Source organism: Ostrinia nubilalis, chromosome 30 (assembly GCF_963855985.1).
Source record: "Ostrinia nubilalis chromosome 30, ilOstNubi1.1, whole genome shotgun sequence".
NCBI lineage: Eukaryota > Metazoa > Arthropoda > Insecta > Lepidoptera > Crambidae > Ostrinia > Ostrinia nubilalis.
The window spans coordinates 4,295,945-4,312,657 of NC_087117.1; the positions used below are offsets into that span (position 1 = coordinate 4,295,945).

At 42.4% G+C, this 16,713-nt stretch overlaps 1 protein-coding gene across 1 annotated transcript; it reads right to left on the minus strand.

Moving 5' to 3' along the window:
- Positions 1-2,676: 2,676 nt before the first annotated feature.
- On the minus strand, positions 2,677-16,387 carry LOC135085920 (uncharacterized). The gene is made up of 7 exons (XM_063980704.1): positions 16,292-16,387; positions 15,951-16,097; positions 14,682-15,153; positions 14,078-14,210; positions 13,049-13,166; positions 11,894-12,058; positions 2,677-2,781 (listed from the first exon to the last, which is right to left on the minus strand). Exons 1-7 carry the CDS (start codon positions 16,385-16,387, stop codon positions 2,677-2,679), a joined length of 1,236 nt encoding a protein of 411 aa, XP_063836774.1.
- Between the last annotated feature and the right edge of the window lie 326 nt (positions 16,388-16,713).

Genomic DNA, 16,713 nt, shown 5'->3' on the forward strand with positions numbered 1-16,713 from the left:
ACCCGTTCGCGCTAAGTTTGCCGGTCCGTGGAATGCGCATCCCCTGTCCCAACCGCGATTAAACGCAATTAATGTGTCTTATTTTACGCAAATACTCAATTTTTATCAATAATGATAAATAAAAAATATTTTAAATATAGTTTGTTATCCATGGTTATAGTTATAGACGCTTCCCTTCGAGTGACGGCATATATCGCCAGCGGCAAGCTTAAAGCGAACGGATAGTAAACTTGTTTTGCCAAAAACCACTCCTACATGTGAAATGAATCTTAAGTTTTCCACCGACTTCATAAAATTAGGTTCTCAATTCGGTTGTAGGTACCTACATTTTTTTACCATAAATGTACCTTCAGCGTTCGGTTTCATCCCGCTATTTCATTTTTTTAATGTTTGCAATGTTAAAACGCATTTATAATAGGTATTAGTAGGATGTATTTAATTTCAAATCTACCTCAAAATCATCAAACTTTGTGCAGTATTATCGACACGAAATTACTATAAACAAACAGACAGTTGCTTTTATTGAGTATCGATTTAATAAATTGTGATTTATGTACGTACCTACTCTTATCAAGCCTTGTAAATGTTATGATAATAAATGTTTAACTGACTGATAAATAGATTCTTACTTAATTTAATTAAAAGTATCATGTCGTATTACATTGTCTTGTAGTGCTCTAATGGGTATCCTTCCGTTTGGCCAAATTACTTTTCGCCAAATTTCACTTCGCAAACAACTTATCGCCAAAGTTTCATTTCCCAAATGAACTTTTAGCAACTATACTTTTCGCAACTAATTAATTTGGTCAAATTATCATTTGGCCAAATTTTACTTGGCAAATGTTTATATAGCAAATGTTTTATTTTGCCAAATATTATATCCCAAATAATTTGTTTGGTCAAATTGACACTTCACATACTTACCCACCGTTACCCACAAATCAAAGCATAAGGCAGATGATCATGGTTTTCACAAGAATTTTATGCAAAACAAAGAGATTGACAGAAAATAGTATGGTTGCAGAAAGTAGGTATTGCAGAAAATAGTAGGTTAAGTTAGGTTAGAACAGTGACCCTTATTGTGCCCTTAACGCGCGAAGGCGAGCGAAGCGTGCCGCGGTAGCGGCCGCCGAGCGCTATAATCACCTCTATTGTTAATCATTTGGAAATTTCGATAAAAATAATGAAATATGATAATTAATTTAGAACAAATTTTATATTAACTACCCACTAAACAAAATAGTAACCACAAGCTAATTTGTATTCCATTCTATGCACCAATCAAATTATTTTGTAAATAGTTTATCGTGAAATATTTTTGCCAAATGAAACATTTGGCAAAACATACTTTGCCAAACAATAATTTGCGAAACAATAATATGCCAAAAACGACATTTGCGAATTAAAAGTTTGCAATAAGTTGTTTTGCCAAAATGAGAATTTGCCAAATGAAAATTTGCGAAACGTTGTTTGCGATGTGATAATTTGGGAAACATTTTTTGGCCAAACATTAGTAATCCGCTCTAATGGCTCAGTTACACTATGCGAGAAATTGACCGAAACGCGCGAGCACGCACTTCGAAGTATGGGCGACGCACAGCGAAACTAACTAAAGTGCGTATTTACACTATCGCTCGTATTCACAAACATTACTATGAGGTCTCACAGTACGCGTGGACGCACAGGATGACACACGAACCAATCACAAAGCTGTATTCAACGGAGTGCATTACCGCAGCAATTTTTTTAAATGTTATAAACATACAAATTTCTGCTCACGATGGACTAATTAATATGCTATACTCTCGACTCTCTAAATCACAACATCTATAAAATTTTTGCTGCGGTAGGGTAAGATGGGGCACAGTGTTACAAAAAAAATATATGGGACTATAATGACAAAAATATTGTTTCAATCAGCTGTTTCAACGCTGTGCGTTAGATTTGCAGCTTCACTCAAGCAAGCATCGTTTGTGAATACGAGCGTGTCTCGATCAATTTCCCGCATAGTGTAACTGCGCTATAAGGCTGGTTACATACAACCCGATCCAGCTAACTGTAACTGCGTACCTCGCTGGAATGCGACTCTCCCTCGCACTCATCCGCACACCTCCCCGCGTTCGCCCCGTCCGTACCAGAGCAGCGATGTGACGTCACGGCTGCCAAGTGCGCAGTTAACTCAACCAGGTTGTTATTATAGGCTGGTATTAGAATCGCGCTGACCGCTCGCTGATCGTCGGCGCTGACAGACCAATATGTATGTAATGAGGGCTATCGTTTTTATACTTAACAGTTGGCACCCCTGGCGATTGACAGGACCTTACTCTACAGTGGCGCCATCTTGATGAGTGCAAATGCGATAGTCCTCCTACCACTTTAGAGCTCACCAGTTGGTGCCACTGTCTTCGCTACTAGCAAGTGACAGCACCTTACTCTACAGTGGCGCTAACTGTGAGCGCTAAAACGATAGCCCTCATTGAAGGGAACGTTCCTGAGTGACGCTGATCGCTCGGCGCCGACGCTTCATACATTTCGGCTGTCAGCGCTGACGGTCAGCGTGCGTCAGCGTGACTCTAAAACAAGCCATAATGTCACCTAATCTAAAAATGTGTGGTACTCATTATGAAGGCAATAAAGAAATAAAAAGCCATGTAATATCAGTAAACTTTATTGTTCCTACAAAAGCGCCGCGTACGAGCCGAACAGCTGCGAATGTTCGCGCGAATGTTGCTCGCCGCGCAGCTTCAGTACCTGCACTTCGCCGCTTGGTGTCACTAGTGCCTGTAAAAAAGAAATTAATATCTATTTACAAAAATAATAATAATTAAAACTATATTTCTGCAACACCTAGACCTAAACAAACGCCCGTATTCACAAACATTACTATGAGGTCTCACAGTGCGCGTGGATGCACAGGGTAACACACAATACAATCACAGAGCTATTCAACGCTGTGCGTTCGATTTGCTGCTTCACTTAAACAAGCATCGTTTGTGAATACGGACGTAAGACTAGATTTAAAATTCATAAAGTCCTTTTATTTTTGCAAGTAGGCTTTTAAAAAGCACTTTTACACGTCCCAGTACTAACCCTACCACTGCTTCGGGACCATAAATGGGCCAGTGCTGAGAAGAAGAAGCGCAAGAAATCAAAAAACTCAGTCACTATTGTCAGCCTCTTTTTCAAGGGTTTGCGAGTTGCATCATAACTTTAACCGTAATTTTACGTTTGTCATAGTTAGCTAAAGTAAGATGATGCAACCCAGAGTAAGCATTTGTATAGTAACAGACATTAGATACGTAGTCTATAGGTACTATTCAAACAAAAGTTTAGGCGATCGCTATCGTTTCTTTGTATTTCATCATTCTGACTATCGTAAAAAACTTGCAATGTCACCATTAATAAGTACAATATTTTACCTTAATACCTACTCACGATGACAGTTATTTATTTATTGATGACATCATCATTTCAGCCACAGGACGTCCACTGCTGAACATAGGCCTCCCCCAATGATTGCCACATCGCCCGGTTGGTAGCGGCCTGCATCCAGCGCCTTCCTGCTACCTTTATGAGGTCGTCGGTCCACCTTGTGGGTGGACCGTGAGGGTACAGATACTAAGACAGATAATAAAAAAAACTCGCTGGAATGCAACTCTCCCTCCCATTTACCGCACACCTCCCCTCGTTCGCCCTGTCCAGAGGGCTGAAGTGTGAGTTTACATCAAACGTCCTCTAGTAAGCGCGTTAAAAAAATTTACAAACATTTTAGTTCTCGAAAGTTTCCGCTAGGGGCGCTGTACAATCCGTCATACATTTCCTTTTGTACCCTTTGCACCACCGGCCTGCACCACTGGTGGTGCAAAGGGTATTTTTTAATCCCTTTTGCACCACCAATAGTGCCGTCCTATCATTAACTGTAAAACGATTATCTATAATCATATAATATTAATATTATAAAGAGGAAAGATTTGATTGTTTGTTTGTTTGTACTGAATAGGCTCCGAAACTACTGGACAGATTTAACAACATAACATAAAAATTAATAACAACCATTCATATCTACATACAACGAATAATTCCTAAAGTACCTAGTCCAGTCAAATTAGACATGAACCCTGCAATAATTCGCATACAGCTGAAAATTGGTACGAATGTTCGTAGCACCGTTATGAATTAACTGTGAAAAGTCCCCATCGATCCGACGTGTGCTAAAAAAAAAATTCAAGGTCAAACTTAAAAAATACGGGTTTTTGAGATTTTCAGCCAAACGGTAAGTTTTATCACAAAAATATGTATGACAAGGTTAAAGACCATACAATCATCTATCAAAATTGTCTATACACTTTCTCCTAAGAGTCAGCGTTTCTGAGATTCGATGATCCGAAGAGTCAAAAAAGTGTTTTCTTCATAACGGTCTTACACATAAATCCAATGTGATATCGCCTCGTGCCTCGACTCAGCATTGTATCATGATGTGTTGTCGACGTCGAATATAAAATGATCAACCTCAATGTCGTCTGTCATCTTTAATTCTCGAAAAATGGGTGCAACTTTGACGAAGGACTGCACCGTGAGTTTCTAAGATACGAAGTTTTCGTGTCTATTATGTTTAAGAGCTCTTATATGCACACGTCACTACTCTACTTGTAACTCTATGGTCACTCTTTTAGCCCGACCAAGTTAGACAGTCCAGGTTATAATAATTCACATACAGCTGATAATTTGTGTGAATGTTAAGAACACCATCCTAAATGAAATGCCAAAAGTCCCCGCCGATCCGTCATTTAAAAAAAAAGTTTTCGAGGTCCCAAGGTTTTTGCATTTTTTGGCCAAGTAGTAAATTTATCATAAAAATAGATAAAAAATAATAGTAGATCATAAAATTTTCTATTAAAATTGTCTTTACCCCTTTTTCCTAAGAGTCACCGATTATGAGATAGAACGATTCAAAAAGTTAGTTTTGATGTTCTCGTTATATGCACATGTTTCCACAACACCTATGAGGGTTATTGGCGTATTTTATTTACCAGGTTTTCCCAGTAGGCCTTTTTTAAGATGTATTTGTTATCCTGTTCAATTCAAAACTATTTTAATAGAGTTGAAGTTGTGGACTTTTGGAGTAGTTAACAGAATGCGAATTCTCCATCTTTTTGCATCGTTACCACATAAACGGTGACTCTTAGGAAAAAGGGGCGAAGACAATTTTAATAGATTATTTTATGATCTACTACTATTTCTTATCATTTCTTTAGATAAGTTTACTGTTTGGCGGAAAAATGCAAAAAACTTGGACTTCGTAATTTTTTTTTTCAAATGACGGATCGCTGGGGACTTTTGACATTTCATTAAGGATGGTGTTCTCAACAATCACACAAATTTTCAGCTCTATGCGAATTATTATAACCTGGATTTTCTGACTTGACCGGGCTAAAAGAGTGATCATAGAGTTACAAGTAGAGTAGTGACGTGTGCATATAAGAGCTCTTAAACATAATAGACACGAAAACTTCGTATCTTAGAAACTCACGGTGCAGTCCTTCGTCAAAGTTGCACCCATTTTTCGATAATTAAAGATGACAAATGACATTGAGGTTAATCATTTTATATTCGACGTCGACAACACATCATGATACAATGCTGAGTCGTGGCACGAGGCGATATCACATTGGATTTATGTGTAAGACCGTTATGAAGAAAACACTTTTTTGACTCTTCGGATCATCGAATCTCAGAAACGCTGACTCTTAGGAGTAAGTGCATAGACAATTTTGATAGATAATTGTATGGTCTTAAACCTTCTCATACACATTTTTGTGATAAAACTTACCGTTTAGCTGAAAATCTCAAAAACCCGAATTTTTTAAGTTTGACCTTGAATTTTTTTTTTAGCACACGTCGGATCGATTGGGACTTTTCACAGTTAATTCATAATGGTGCTCCGAACATTCGTACCAATTTTTAGCTGTATGCGAATTATTGCAGGGTTCATGTCTAATTTGACTGGACTAACCAGGGCAACATAATCATAAAGGAGCTATATCAAATTCTTCTTGGTTGATCCGATAAATAAACATGTATCATAAATAGCTCCTTTATGGTTATGTTGCCCTGGTACTTTATTCGTTGTATGTAGGATGTAGGCTCGGGGTATCGTGGGTCTGAAGTGAAATGTTTATAGGCACTTACACACATACAAATTAAAACTGTTAGGTAGGTTTTGATTTATATATAACAATTAAATTATTAAGTATTTTACAGTCTACTACTAGTTTTACAGTCGATGGTAGCACAGCACTATTTTTTAGTGGTGCAAGAGGGATATAAAAATACCCTTTGCACCACCAGTGGTGCAGGCCGGTGGTGCAAAGGGTACAAAAGGATACATTTAATGTAATTTTTTACGCGTGACGACGTTTGATGTAAAATCACACTCAGCCCTCAGAGCGTCGATGACATGTGACGTCATTGCTGTCAGGTGCGCAGTTCTCGACCGGGTTATTTATAGATTAATAATTATTTAGATGATAAATTACCTACCTAGGTATAACAAAATAATTTTCGACGACTCGACATGACAACGCACAATTATTTGCTTGGCCACGATGACTGGTCATTATCAAGTTGACCTTGAGAACTCGCACGGTCAACATGATACGAGTAAATGGACAACATTGAATACCCAAACAATAAATAATACCCAACAAATAATATACTAACATTATTCATTATTATCTCATCTTGGTCACTGGTACAAGCTGAGTCGGTCTCTTTTAATAATTAAAGTAGGCTGTACCTACCTAACACTAATATTATAATCATTAAGTTTTAATTTTAACTAATAAAAAGGTTGGATTTTTGTGCCATAAACAAATAAAACTTAGCATTTTTTCTTAGCCATTAAATAGGCCCATCGTGATGGTTTTCCCGAAAAACTCCAAAAAAAACCCCGAATTTCTTGCGCTGGTTGAGGTTGAAGTGACTTTGGTAGGCACCACCCGAAAAACTCCCACAAAAATCCCCATCATAAGCTTCGTCTTCTCAGCACTGATGCACAAACTGATGGGTCCACATTTTGCAGAAAATATATGACATTCTAGGTAGTGAAGGTTGAAGAAAGCATCTTGATGTGGACAGCGCAGGACCAGTTGTTATGGAGATCCTTACAGGAGGCCTTTGTCTAGCAGTGGACGTCCTTTAGTTTAAAACTACACGCTATGGTTATTGACTAGTAGGAGCAGCAAAGATACTCTCCCGAAAAACTCCAAAAAGCGCTTCCTAAAACTCTGAAAATAATTACTTTTTATTTACCAGAGCCCCATGTCTCCCGGCCTCAGCTCTATTGCAGAGAATAATACTTTCTAGTGAAGGTCGCGGGAGGCAGCTAGATGCGAGTCACGAAGACCGTTCGTTGTGGAGATCTTTGTGGGAGCACCATGTCCTCCAACTATAGAGCTAGCAGCGAAACAGAAAACCAGCTTTGGTAGATTTACTCACTCGAAAAATTTCCACAAAAAGCTCTGCCGAGTTCTTTACGCTGTTTCTCTTTCTTCTTACCCTAGTTAAAGAAAATAAGTGACTTTTCTAGTGAAGGTCAAAGGAAGCAACTAGATGAAATTAGCTCTATACTTAGGAAGATCCTTGGTGGAGGCCTATGTCCAGCAGAGAACGTACTTTCATTGAAACCACTAAGTTACTTTTTGTTACCACAATCTCGTCTCTTCCAACCATTGTGCTGCTTTCCATTCTACTTATTGTATTGAAGCAGTGGTAAAGCGCTTCCTAAAAGTTAGAAAAGAACGACTTTCATCTTACCAGAGCCCCGTGTCCTCCCGCCATGGCACTAGCTACCGCGACCTTGGCCCGGATGTCGCTAGCGCGCCGCAGCGCAGCGCAGCGCACATGCAGCACGGGTTGCCCACAGTTGGTGTCCAGAGTGGGCATTGTCTAAGACTGAGCCTTTCAGAATACTTCTACCCGTAAAAACTAGCAGAGAGAATCTGTACCAATGCAATGCAGCAATGGTTTCTAGTGATCCTAAAGATCCTTGGGGAAGGCCTTTGTCCAGCAGTGGGCGTCCTTTAGTTTAAAACGACACGGTAAGATTTTATAGCTATTGAGTTACCAGAGCCCTGTAAAGTGTACATACTCCAAAATACCGTGAGTTTTTTGCGCTGCTTCTTATCAGCGCTTATTATCCCGAAGTAGGGGAAAGCGCTTCCTAAAAGCCAGAAAAGAAGGACTTTCTTCTCACCAGAGCCCCGTGTCCTGTAGCTATAGCGCTAGCAGCGCCATCTACCTCCAGCTCAGCTCTATTGCAGAAAATAATACTTTCTAATGAAGGTTGAAGAAAGCAACTAGATGAAAGTAGCGCAGGAACTATCCATAAGGAGATATTTAAGGGATGCCTGTTTCCAGCAGTGGATGTTCTTTGGCTGAAACGACACACTTATGTATTTGACTCACCAGAGCACCGTGTCCTCCCGCCATGGCACTAGCAGCGCCATCTACCGCCAGTATCCGTCGTGAAGATTCGCGGGGAAGGCTTTTGTCCAGCAGTGAACGTCTTTTTCATTGACATGAGGTGACTTTTATCTTACCAGAGCACCGTCTCCTCCCGCCATGATACTAGGAGCACCATCTACCGCCAGTATCCGTCGTGGATTTTTTTAGGGAAGGCATTTGTCCAGCAGTGGACGTCTTTTCTTTGTAATCAAGTGACTTTCATCTCACCAGAGCCCCGTGTCCTCCCGCCATGGCACTAGCTACCGCGACCTTGGCCCGGATGTCGCTAGCGCGCCGCAGCGCAGCGCAGCGCACATGCAGCACGGGTTGCCCACAGTTGGTGTCCAGAGTGGGCATTGTCTAAGACTGAGCCTTTCAGAATACTTCTACCCGTAAAAACTAGCAGAGAGAATCTGTACCAATGCAATGCAGCAATCGTTTCTAGTGATCCTAAAGATCCTTGGGAAAGGCCTTTGTCCAGCAGTGGGCGGCCTATAGTTTAAAACTAAACAGTAAGATTTTATGGCTATTGACTTACCAGAGCCCTGTAAAGTGTACATACTCCGAAATACCGTGAGTTTTTTGCGCTGCTTCTTATCAGCGCTTATTATTATCCCGAAGTAGGAGAAAGCGCTTCCTAAAAGCCAGAAAAGAAGGACTTTCTTCTCACCAGAGCCCCGTGTCCTGTAGCTATAGCGCTAGCAGCGCCATCTACCTCCAGCTCAGCTCTATTGCAGAAAATAATACTTTCTAATGAAGGTTGAAGAAAGCAACTAGATGAAAGTAGCGCAGGAACTATCCATAAGGAGATATTTAAGGGATGCCTGTTTCCAGCAGTGGATGTTCTTTGGCTGAAACGACACACTTATGTATTTGACTCACCAGAGCACCGTGTCCTCCCGCCATGGCACTAGCAGCGCCATCTACCGCCAGTATCCGTCGTGAAGATTCGCGGGGAAGGCTTTTGTCCAGCAGTGAACGTCTTTTTCATTGACATGAGGTGACTTTTATCTTACCAGAGCACCGTCTCCTCCCGCCATGATACTAGGAGCACCATCTACCGCCAGTATCCGTCGTGGATTTTTTTAGGGAAGGCATTTGTCCAGCAGTGGACGTCTTTTCTTTGTAATCAAGTGACTTTCATCTCACCAGAGCCCCGTGTCCTCCCGCCATGATACTAGGAGCACCATCTACCGCCAGTATCCGTCGTGGAGATACTTGGTGATTGATTTGGTCCAGCAATGGACGTCTTTTCTTTGAAACCACCAAGTTACTTTTATCTTACCAGGGCTCCATGTCCTCCCGCCATAGCACTAGCAGCGCCATCGACCGCGACTTCAGCTCGGATGTCGCTGCGCGTGAGCTCCCACGCCAGCAGCGCGCCGCAGCGCAGCGCAGCGGACATGCAGCACGGGTTCACACGGGATCAGATAGTTAAGTAATACAGGGACGTGAAAAGGGGTTTTTTAAACGCCAATTTGCAAGATAGATAACTTTTATGACTTTTAGAGTGGTCGCCATCGCACTGGGCGAGAACTGTCTACACTACCAGATCTTGTGATGGTGAAGTTACAATAGAAAGAGCTTTGATAGAGACTCGCTCGAAAAATGTTCACAAAAAACCTTACTAAAGAATCTTGCGCCGCTTCTTCTCAGCACTGACCCTAAGCAGTGGCAGGAGGAGGTTAAGGGAAGCGTCTTTGGTAGATACTTACTGGAAAAAATATCACATACAACCCTGAGTTTCTTGCGCTTCTTCCCAGCACTGGTTAGTCCACTTATAGTCCCGAAGCAGTGTTATAAAAGGAGGCCTTTATCCAGCTGTGGATGTCCTTTGGCTGAAACGACACACTTATTATGTAGGTATATGACTCACCAAAGCCCCGTGTCCTCCCGCCATGGCACTAGCAGCGTCATCTACCGCCAGCATCCGTCGTGGAGATACTTGGTGATTGATTTGGTCCAGCAGTGGACGTCTTTTTCATTGAAATCAGGTGACTTTTATCTTACCAGAGCACCGTGTCCTCCCGCCATGATACTAGGAGCACCATCTACCGCCAGTATCCGTCGTGAAGATTCTCGGGGAAGGCTTTTGTCCAGCAGTGGACGTCTTTTCTTTGAAACCATCAAGTGACTTTAATCTTACCAGGGCTCCATGTCCTCCCGCCATGGCACTAGCAGCGGCATCTACCGCGACTTCAGCTCGGATGTCGCTGCGCGTGAGCTCCCACGCCAGCAGCGCGCCGCAGCGCAGCGCAGCGGACATGCAGCACGGGTTCACACGGGACCAGAGTCGCTGTACTAGGCCAGAAGACCCTTGGAGTCCTGGGATAGAGTCGCCATCTAACCGGGTCATAATACCCCGGGAAAGAGTTGCCATTGAACCGGGCCGGATAATCCCAAAGAGTCTAAACTAGCAGACATATTTTGTCCCGGTGGTGAAACAACATTGGTAGATATTTGCTCGAAAAACTCTCACAAAAAACCCTGCCTGGGTTTCTTACGCTGCTTCTCCTCCTTCTTACCCTAGTTTTTGTCCCGAAACAGTGGTAATAAAAGCCTATTTGCAAAAAAAATGACATTCTAGATAGTGAAGGTTGAAGGAAGTAACTAAAGTCTGGTTGCCTAGCACGTACAATTTCGTGCAATGACCCCAAGCTACCTGTCGCGTTCGCACACTCACTGCTGTCGCCCGTCACACAGTCGCGACAGCAATATTATTACGCGCGAGCGATAAGGATGGGTAGCTTGGGGTCATTGGACGAAATTCTACGTGCTCGGAGACCGGACTATAGATGCGGGCAACGCAGGATCTATACTTAGGAAGTTCACACGGGACCAGAGTCGCAGTACTAGGCCAGAAGATCGTTGGAGTCCTGGGATAGTCGCCATCTAACCGGGTTGGAATAACCCGGGACAGAGTGGGGAGAACACACTACGACATGGATATTGGGTAGTCCAGTGTGACTAAAGTGGGCCAGATGATCGCTAACTGTCTAAATGTTGCGCCCTGATGCTGAAGTTACAATAGAAAGAGCTTTCATACTCTCTCGAAAAATTCCCACAAAAAACCTTGCTTGTATTTCTTGTGCTACTTCTTCTCAGCACTGACTCTAAGCAGTGTCAGGGTTACTTAAAGACTTTCTAGTGGAGGTTGAGGGAAGTGACTTTGGTAGACACTGGAAAAAATCTCACATACAACCCTGAGTTTCTTGCGCTTCTTCCCAGCACTGGTTGGGCCACTTATAGTCCCGAAGCAGTGTTATAAAAGGAGGCCTTTATACAGCTGTGGATGTCCTTTGGCTGAAATTTCGCTCCGTGCGTGATTAAAACAGTTTACCTGGCTGGTAGTACCTGAAAATCTACAAATAAATGACTTTTATCTTACCAGAGCCCCGTGTCCTCCCGCCATGGCACCAGCAGCGCCATCGACCGCGACTTCAGCTCGGATGTCGCTGCGCGTGAGCTCCCACGCCAGCAGCGCGCCGCAGCGCAGCGCAGCGAACATGCAGCACGGATTCACACGGGACCAGCTCACTGACTTCACAGCAATCTGGATGGAAATATCAAATTCCATCTCATTCTGTTACTTCTTTATGTTTTATTTAAAGCTATAAAAGAGCTTTATAATCTACTAGCGGCAGCCCGCGACTTCGTACGCGTGGATCACGTTTTACCCCCTTAGGGGTGTAGCTTCGTAAAATCCCTTCATAATGAGCCTACGTTCCAAAAGGAACCCCCATGATTTTTTACCCCCCAATTTGAGACTCCTAGCACTTGTAGTGCACGCCGACCCGTTAGGATTTTTTGTGCTTCCCTTTACCTTTATTCCCTCTCGTCCCCAAAAATCCTATCCATTAAGTAGATCAGGGTTTCTCAAAGTGCCATTTGGCGGTAGGGGGTTCGCTACAAAATTTACGTAACGGTGCCAGACTTAACATTATTCCTTAATTAAATCATAATTCATTTATTCATTGCATCGTGTAGTACATTGAATGTTAAATTGTAGTGTCTTAGAGCTAAACAACCTATAAAAAGTTGTCCAAAATCTATATATATAAAAGAAAGTCGTGTTAGTTACTCCACTTATAACTCAAGAACGGCTGAACCGATTTAGCTGAAAATTGTCAGGGAGGTAGTTTAGAGCCAGGAGAAGGACATAGGATACTTTTTTACCCGTATGAAAAAAAAAAGTCTGCTTATTTATTGCCATTAAGGCGGAACAAAGTTCGCCGGGTCAGCTATTTACTCCTAAAATTGACTCTATTTGCGACAAGAAACAGCGCTTGCTTCTTCACATTAATACTAAAAAGATATTTCCTTGGCAATCATAGAAATTAAAACCTTTTTTTATAGTCACTTTTATTTTATTTTTTGGGGGGAGGGGGTGTTTTTAATGAGCTAGTTATGGGGTTCGCTGTCACCTGACAACTTTAACAGGGGTTCGTGGAGCCGAAAGTTTGAGACACCCTGTATTAGGTCAATCAAGTGCTTGAGGAACCTAAATAACGGGGCAATTAAGGTAACCCTCATCGACACTCACCCCAGCGGAGGGCCTGAGGCTCATCGAAGGGTTCTCCGGCCTCACGGAGGCGCTGCCCAGGAACCGGCCCTTGTGGTCCGTGTGGTACTTCTCGCATTCGGCTGATGGGGGACCATTCCTGTGGGAAAGGATAGAGATACTCTTTAATTAAGCAATTTTATCGCTGAGGATCGATTTCTTCGAGTTAACGCAGGGAAAAGGGAAAGTAGATTATTTATAAAAAGTCAATTTTCTTCAGTTTTTCTTTGAGATTTCGATATTGGTCTCTTAATACTGATAATTTATTCATCATCATCAGACTCCACTACAGAAGCTTATTGATCTTCCCGAATTTACTGAGACAAATGGATGATTTGTCCTATACCAGGCCTGTTCATCTCCGCGAGTTTACATCGAAAACAAAAGACGCATGATGGCCACCTACAGGATTACTATTGGACAATGCCTCACATACGAGCGAGCATTGACTCACGCACGCGTATTCTTGTGTATGATGGAAAAAAATAAAGAAAATGGTGTACTAAATACTGTGCAGTATTTAACTGCCTAAATAGTAATAAAAACACAGAATGTACTTTTTTAAGTTGCCTGAAGACATTGAAAGGTAAATAAGTGGTTAATATTATTCATGATAATTTTCTGCAGTTTGGCACCTCACGTCACATCATTTTACCGAAGTTAGCCCTATAGCTTCGGCGCAGTACCGATCACTGACGTTTGTCAACAATATGGTGCTTGACTCTTGAGACAAGCTAAATTAGGTACACCATATTGTTAATGACATTGAGCATACATTTTTTTAAATACCTTCGCGAAGTAAAACTTTTGTACCTACGTAGTACTTATTATTATTCTGTGCCTATACTCCCCACGCTAGCCAGGCGGTGTGGGTAGGCTTAATGATCGTATATTTGTCTCTTGGGAAGAGTGGAAATTGTCCTATTTCAGGGCACCTAGCGTGGTGGTACAGGTTCAGGACAACATATCAGCTGGTGCTGAGAACATATCAGAATATTTAATTACACTTACCGACAGTCCAGCGTAAGTAGAACCCTGGACTCCAGTATGGAGCACAGGTTGACAGTTCCAGAGTCAGTGGCCGCTAGGAAGTACGGCAGAGAGTGAGCCGAGACATCCAGGCAGGTCACTGATGACGTGTCAGCTGTGTGAAGCAAAAACACATTTTTTTAGACTGGCAACACTAAAGGAAACTGGTCTATTCCCGCCTCTTGGTCCCACCGCTGCAACTCCTGTGTAGCCAGGATCTACAGCTCGACCGCCAATAAAAACCCAACCAATAAAGGCCAAGTTTGTCCGCGTCAAATAGTTCCAAACTTTGGGTGTTCCAAAGTGGCCAAAAAGTTGACAACACAACTTTAAGGCTGAGTTGCACCACCAAACTTTGACCGTAACTATAACGATAACCGGTGGATCTTGTATGGAGTTTGACAGATTTTTGACGTTTGTTGCAGTCAAAGTAAGATGCAACCCAGCCTTATTCAATAATTGTAACAAAGACGTGTTAGTACCTAACTTTTTGGCCTCTATGGGTATCACAATCTATTTAACACAACCGTGCGGCGTAAAAAATAGTAGAAAAGTCAACGTAACTTGAAAATACCACAATACTTACTAGCAACACTGAACCTGTTGACCTTGAAGACTCCAGCCGTCTTGGTGCAGCACAAAACCTCCCCTCGATTTTTGGCCACCAAATAATGATCTCTCTCCTGCACTCTCATTATTTTCAAGTCGCTACACACGATCCCCGTCTCCCAGTTGCTTTGTGGTAGAAAAATTTTTTCACTGGCAGCACTGGCCGGCCTGTCACTTTTGACAGCTGACTTTTGGCGGGAAATCTGCTTTTTTTCTTTCCTCCTGACTGACGTTCGCCGTTTCGCCGCGTTCAGATTGAACGATGGCACGAATGTATTCTCAGGAGAATTTGGCCGTGGCATGTCAATGTGGTCCATCAGTAAGACGTTTTGGTTCATTTCTAGTCTGATTTTCGACCAGAACGCTTTGCCCATGTCTGTGGAGGTTCTAATTTTCTCTTGGATTATGAACCAAATTGTAAGGATGCCTATGCGTTGAAGTGAGCAGACCTGCGCAAAAATTTAATAATATTATTACCTAACTAGCTTTACGCCCGCGGCTTCGCCCGCGTGGAATTTTGTCTGTCACAGAAAAACAATATCGCACGCGTATTTGCTCACCGTTTAGACCTACCCTGGACAACGACAAACATTTTAAAACCAAAATCAGCTCAATCGGCTCAGCCGTTCTCGAGTTTTAATCAGACTAACGAAAATCAATTCATTTTTATTTATAAAATAATAGAAGATATAGAAGATGTAAAAACGAATTATTACTTTTAAACAAAACAGCCTCTCCAAATCATCTGGCCAGCGTGGGCACTTTCCACAATCTTCCATTTCATCACATCATCCATTTCAGCGACATGACGTCCACTGCTGAACATAGGCCTCCCTCAAAGATTTCTACATCATTCTATTGGTAGATGAATAATAAATAAATATTGGACCATTTACCAGAGGCAAACAGGAGAATGACCTAAAAAAGGTACCAACTGGGCAACATGGAAAGCATTGGGGGAGCCCTAGTATGTTCAGCAGTCGACGTCCTTTATGGGAGAATTTGGCCTACACTCCCCTGGCCTGACTGGTTGGTTATACGCATAATATTTTCTTCGTTAATCGCCTCATCGCCTCAGGTAACATTTATTACTTACATAGTGTACTATGGGCCGCACTTCCAGCTACCCATTTCAGGTCATGTCGTCTCGTTCTATCGCAAAGAATCGCCATTTGATGAGAACGAGAGAAAAAACGTAAATGGGTGGCTGGAACTGTGGTCCACTGTACATTTATTCAAATCTCACCTGTCCCAAGACCTTCCTCCTTCCATCGTGGCTGACGCCCTTGCCGTCAATCTCCAGCCCTACCACGCTGTCAGCCGAGTCACCCTTTTGTATGTGATCCGCGCTGCTAGTAAACGCACAAGCTTGGAGAGCATATTGAGGAATCACCTGTGAATTTGAAATTAACCTCAATGTTAAAGGTGTTTTAGTCTATAATCCATTGCGAATATGTTTTACGCGTTAGGCCCGATTCGACCAAACTTTTATCCGAGAACAACTCGTGGTATAACTGGCACATTGACAATTTCAGTATGGAAAATATTATGTCAAAACTGACGATTTATTCTGAGATTAATATTTACGCTTGTTTGGTCGAATCCACCCTTAATCGTAGAGCTGATGGCCCCTGGTACAGAAAAGTCGGCCGATACCAAATCGGTGTAAGTACTTTCATACATCTCTGTACTGATTAACAGCCAGACCTAACTGTTGGCCAACTAAAAATCGATGGTCTGCGCCTAGGCTTATTCGTAGAGCTAATGGCCGCTAGGGCAGAAAAGTTCTCGAGTGGCGACCACGGGCCGGAAGACGTAGTATGGGCAGGCCCCCCACTAGATGGTCCGACGATCGGGTGAAGGTCGCGGGAAGTACCTGGATGCGGGCAGCGCAGGACCGGTCGTTGTAGAAATCCTTGGGGGAGGCCTTTGTCCAGCAGTGGACGTCATTTGGCTGAAACGAGAGTTTTAAACTAGTGAAAATACTTACTGAATCATAACCGACATGA